We start from the raw sequence: 6,034 nt of genomic DNA, 5'->3' as shown, positions 1-6,034 counted from the left end.
GACTGCAGAGACGTGAGGAGAATCTTGCCAATATGACCAGCGTCCAGGTAATTAAGCTGCAGGTGAGCAAAGCGGTGGTGCAAAGCATAAGCGAGAGCACAAGAAGCGCTGAGGCCTAGTTATCACCATGAGGGAGCTGACTGACTGGTGGAGAAATGATGGCAGTGCTGGTCTCCTAAAGTGCCTCAGTGATGTCAGGTGAGTAAGGTAAGGTGAGGAACTGAGAAGGCTGACACAGGTAAACACCGGCAGGCAGCGGAGAAACACCAGAAGCTCACTCGGATCCTAACAGGCTGAGGGTTTTCCGTTAAATTGTCACCTGTCTCAAGCGTCAGGCTGTAAATCTGACACTGTCAAAGCTAAAATGCTAATGTTGAGGCTTCAAAATGCAGAGACAGCAATAGTGGCTACATCGATATTTAAGGTCGAGTCTGCAGATACAGATACTGTCCTGTGTGTCTCCACTCTCCCCCTCTGCACATGTCTGAACCATCTCAGCCTCAAGAACTTTGACTACAGATGCCACCACCTTACAGTCTCCTATCACTTTCAGACCGCACACTCTGCATAAGATATACTACACCTGGGTGCACCTTCTTCCTCTCTTATACCACTCATAGTCCTTAGATTTAGATCTCCTCCACCACCCTTTCTTCTCTCTCACTGCCTTCTAACATGACTTCCCCCTTTCCTCTTCCTTTGTTTTGGGCTAACAGTAGCACAGTTTTCCAATGAAAATGAATGCCTAATTCTAACCCTCCTAAACTTAACCTAATTGTAACCCTGACATTAAACCACTTTTTGAGCCTCAAAATGCATTTTATCCCCATAAATGACTGTTGGTCATCTACTAAAGGTTGGTCATCATGTCCTAACCAGTGAGAAACATTTGCTCAATATAATTATTTTCTAAAAGCAGTTATCTTTTTAATATTAAAAACGTAGGTCACTAATTCAGTTTTCCATACTTGTGTTTATAGTGAGTGAATTATATTGATGGGGTGTGGTTCGGTCATGCAGGAGAACTTCAAGCCTTTGCACTAGTTTCTCCTCCCTGAAGCTTTTTCCAGCTGCAGGTTTGGTGCTGACAGCTTCAGGTTAAGCCACAGATCACTCAATCTTCACGAGAAATGTGGCGTCTGGGATGTGAATTAATCTGAGAGACTCCTCCAGGAACACGGTTACATGGTTAAAATGATGCGAGACACAGAGGGTAAATAGAAGAGGGAGAAAAAGCGACGGGGAAGGAAGAGAAGAGGTGAGAAAGATATGAAGGGAAGAAAGGAGTTAAAAAGAAGGAGAAGTGAAAGAGAGGGGGAGGATAAGAGGAAAGGAAGGAAGGAGGAAAGGAGAGAGGGCACAGGGGGAGAAGAGCGAGGGGACAAGGAGGAAAGTCAGAGAGAGAGGGAGGTAGAGATGGAGAGGGGAGGAATGGCAATCGGGGGGCGTGGTATTTGTCGTGACGTCACACAGAGCGGCAGCTTCTCCTTTTAAAGCCGCTGGTCCCTGACAGACTGACAGACTTTAAATACCGACTCCGCCGGGATCTCTGACAGCTCTGCGCAGCGGGACGCACTCTCCTCGGTCCGGACGCGCTCTTCCTCCTCGGATGGAGCTGCTGCTGCAATTCCTCCACAGTCTGCGTCGCCGCCGGGACTGAAGTCGTGAGCAGCTCCGGTTCTTTTTTCTTTTTTGATTATTTTTTAGGGGAATAATAGGACTGTTCTCGGTTCCGCCGTCCTCTCTGTCTTCCAGCAGGCCGCCGTCTCCTCCGTGACTCTCTGTTCCCATGCGATTCTTCAGACTCACATTCAAGTGTTTCGTGGATTGTTTTTGAGGTCCCTGTCCGATCGTCGGTGTAATTCCCTTTCTTTTATTTCTATTCTTATTTTATTTTTCAAATTAAACCGCTGTAATTCGAGAAAGCCCCCCCCCCCCCCCCCATTTTTTTAAACAATAGACTTTCTGGATTTGTGACCTCCTTTTTTAAAAAAAAATTAAAATAAAATAAAAACATTATTAAATCATCTGAAAAAGAGTTGGCGTCATAAATAAAAGACCACAGTCTGGATCCTCGGCGGCACAGAGGAAGAATCACGTTTCTTCTGGTTGTGAGTGAGGAAGAGTGAGAGGGGCCGAGGATAAAGGTCCTGACCCGCTGTCTCTGAGTGACTGTTGGTCTGTAACTGGCAGCTGGCTGGTTTAGTGGGAGTCTGAGAGGAGGTGAACACGAGGTGTGGAAAACTGAGACTGTGAGACTAAAAGGAGAAGAATAACTCAGTCTTTAAAGAGACAAAACCTTCAAAATAACAGCACGCTGAGGGGGACTGGTGTTTTACTGGTTTATGTGGTACCTGACTGGTTGCTTGGACTTGAGTTTTGGGGACTTCTAAAAATACAAAAAGCCAAATTAAAGGGAAAACACCACCCAGCCTTTGCTGACTGGTATCTGAGTGCTTTTTGGACTGAGAAACTGACTTTAAGGATTATAATCTGCAGGAATGAAAACACTCTAAAGTGGGAATCACAGCTGATTATTCCTTCTGGTATCTAACTGGTGTCTGGGTTTAGGAGTGATTTAAAAAGACTGAAATCTGAAGAAAATAAAGGGATTCTAAGTGGGAACCATTGCTGACTATTCCTACTGGTCTGACTGCTAGCCTGAGTGGGAACTGTGGGGAAACACCTGAACAGAAATAAGAGATATTGCAGACAAAACCTGCAGGAATTAAAGGGGATACAGAGGCTGAATATTTGGAGCACTTCCTGACTGGTTCCCATTCTGTGAATGATGGAGAAGCAGGCTCTTCCAGCCTCCTCCTGCTCTCTGGTTCTCCTGGAGGAGACCAAAAAGAGCCCCATAACTCTCTCTAATGGGGGCGGTGGCAGTGGTTATGCCCCTGCGGCCGCTAATGGCAGCCTCGTCCCGCTGACAGTGGCGGGGACAGGCGTCGCTGGTGGAGTGGTGGGCACTGCTTGTGTTGGACAGGACAAAAAAGGTGGTGTGGTCAACGGAGCGGGGCCTGGTTACCAGGAGCGGGAAACCTGGACGCGACAGATGGACTTCATCATGTCCTGCGTGGGCTTTGCTGTAGGACTCGGAAACGTGTGGCGGTTCCCCTACCTGTGCTACAAGAACGGAGGAGGTGAGATGCACCACACACAAACACCTGTACGGGGCATGTGCACATCCTCACTTTACCTAATGGTTTCTGCAAGATTGCTGTGAGACAACCAGTGAGACAGACACTTTTTTACTGGTATCCACAAGCACAGATTCTTAGATTTGTGCTTGTGGATACAAACTGTCCAGTTTTCGTGCTCTTGGATGTGAACGGGAATGCTTATTTTAATTTTATAAGCAGATCTTTTCCACAGCTTCACGTTTGTGTACATGGGTGTGAAGATTTTCCACTTTTAAAAGTTCACATTCGAAGGCTGGACACCACCAGACATTTTTTAGGGATTAAAACACACATGCTGCATGTTTGAAGCTGTACAAAGAAGATAAATAATAGCTTAAGAGAAAAATGAAAGCTTTAAAGTCTTTTCACTTTAGAAATGAGGTGGGCCAGCATTATCCCACTCCCCAAAATGACTCCTCCTCTGTGTTTGTGCTGATGTCAGAGAACATCCAGAATTTTATCCTCCTCACAGGTCAGTGTAGGTTTCAGTTCACCTTCAGGTGAGTCCAGGACAGAACAGGAAGTTCAGTCTAACTGTGGCGTGGCGCTGGAGCTGAAAAACATCAAAAATAAACTTTTCCTTTCCGAACTTTTCCTTATGTCAGTCAAACCAGCTGTTTGAATCTCAGATTATTTTACTGAATAATTAAATTTGTAGCTGATGGGGGAGGAGCTAAAATACCAGGGGGCGTGGTTTGCTGTAGAGAGGCTTGGACTCAGTTTCTCAGTGACATAATTGGCTGCATGTGTTTGGATGGTGGCAGCGACATGTGTGTTATTGATCAGAGTGACAGCAGCAGGTTCAGCCGATCAGCTTCCAGCACAGTAACGTGTGTGTGTGTGTGTGTGTGTGTGTGTGTGTGTGTGTGTGTGTGTGTGTGTGTGTGTGTGTGTGTGTGTGTGTGTGTGTGTGTGTGTGTGTGTGTGTGAAAAGAACCACAGCAGGCATAGAGGGAGATACTGTTACTGCACGTGATGCCTTTTACCATATATAATACAACTGTGTGTGTGTGTGTGTGTGTGTGTGTGTGTGAGTGTCTCGAGTTAACTGACTTTTATTGAGCCTGATGCTCCTGCACGCTGCTGCAGGGTACATTGTAAACGTGAGGCTGGGCATGGACGCCTGCGTGCACGTTGTCACCTTCTCTCCAGTTTGAAGAGACTCAGTGAAATGTAGGAAAGCAAGACTTATATTCAAAGGAACTTTATTTCAAAAGAAAGGAATTAGCATCACAGGAGAAATGATTCAAAAACATGGATAAACCCAGGAATCTCCAAGCCTCACATCCAGTGGTGGTTACAGTTACACATCTGCACTGGTATTTAAATACCAGGACTGTCTGTCGATAATCTTAAAAGAAATCTAGTTGCTTTGAGCTCAGGCGCTTTAAAATTCAGCAAATCCTCAAATTTTAGATGCATTAATCAATAATCTAAACGTATATCAATAAAGTCACAAAAACGTTTGTAAAGCTTCGTTTTCTGTTTTGTTTGATCATAGATTTATAAATTGATTACAATTGATTACTTTATTTTTAAGTCACTCCAAACTGAATTCTTTTGGGCTCGTTGGACACTTACAGATGTGGTTTTAGACGTTTTTCTCCCAGTTTAATTAAAAACTATTTAATTCAAATGAAGGTTTTTTGGGAGTAGAGGAGGTGTCAGCAGGTGGATTCATCACCTCTGTTTGTTCTGTCAAAGCTGAACTTTAGCAGCAGAGAAAGAAAGGAGAAAAAAGTTGGATCCTTTCACCTGCAAAGGTCTCGTTCACACAGTCGACCAGTCTGAGCTGGACGGAGAGGAGGAGAGACGGGAAAGGTCTGAATGTTCGCAGAGAGGAGGAGGTCAGGCTTAAATCACAGAGAGCGAAGAGAAGAAGTTCAGCTCTCACATTGCAGACCGTCGTCATGTGACTCTGTAAAGGTCACCTGCTTCACATCTGAAACCAAAGTTAAAGGATCATTCTGGCGCTTTTTCAGCCTTGTCAGCAGCCTCAGTTATTGCCTTCGTCTTTGAGAGACGACTGTGTGTTAACAACTGTTTAATGGAAGCCACAGGGTTCAACAGAAGACTGTAAAAGCTGTGTAATGATTAAAAACACCAGGTAGAACATCTCAGAGCTGATTAGGTTAATTAGTAACATGATTGTTAATGAAAAAAAGCATTCCAGAGACACTCTAAGCAGGACCTGTTAGGTTTTTATTTCCAGCTCATTTTAACATTTTAACTGCTAGAGTAGCTTTGTGTGACTCACTGCTCAAAATCATCCTTCTTTGCCTTATACTGGTCCTTGTCACACTCCCTGGTTTAGCTCCTCTCCCTTTTAGGCTAACTTTCTTTCTTCTGACTTTTGCAATCAGGAAACGAGAGAAAATGGCAAACAATAGCTTAAAAAGGGAATGTGCGAGTCTAAGAAGACTGTCAAAAAGGCCACGAAACCAAATGTTGTTCAGCAAGTCAGCAGAGAAAGATAAATTACATTCATTTGTCCTAAGAAAACACAAAAAGCCAAACCTGTCACCTCCATAGATGGTTTATTTTGTAGGATGCATTAAAATTTCAGATGACGTCTCCACATTTAGTTTGTTTGACTCTGTGTGTAAACCTGGTGACTTTGTGCACCTTCAGCTGATTATTGTAACTTGCATGCAAATCACGGTGTAGCATTTCATATCAGAACACGAGGTAAACGCACTGTACACACGCTCCATCGCGTTTGGTCTGAACGCATCATTCCTGTGTTTAGTCGCTGACTCTGATTTAAGATGTGCAATCAGCACTTTATGCACACGTTGCACCTCTGAGACGTCCCCATCAGGCGAACATGTGATCAGTGTTGAAGCCGA

At 44.5% G+C, this 6,034-nt stretch overlaps 1 protein-coding gene across 1 annotated transcript in view; it reads left to right on the top strand.

Annotated features, from left to right (window-relative positions):
- The first annotated feature begins 1,118 nt into the window (after positions 1 to 1,118).
- slc6a8 (solute carrier family 6 member 8) overlaps positions 1,119 to 6,034 on the top strand; it is a 45,386-nt gene continuing 40,470 nt past the window's right edge. Inside the window, exon 1 of the mRNA XM_026154168.2 lies at positions 1,119 to 3,146. Coding sequence (XP_026009953.1) covers positions 2,789 to 3,146 — 358 coding nt within the window. The 5' untranslated portion in view covers positions 1,119 to 2,788. The remainder of the gene's footprint in view (positions 3,147 to 6,034) is intronic.

Source organism: Astatotilapia calliptera, chromosome 20 (assembly GCF_964374335.1).
Source record: "Astatotilapia calliptera chromosome 20, fAstCal68.1, whole genome shotgun sequence".
NCBI lineage: Eukaryota > Metazoa > Chordata > Actinopteri > Cichliformes > Cichlidae > Astatotilapia > Astatotilapia calliptera.
This window is presented reverse-complemented; position numbering and strand designations above follow the sequence as displayed.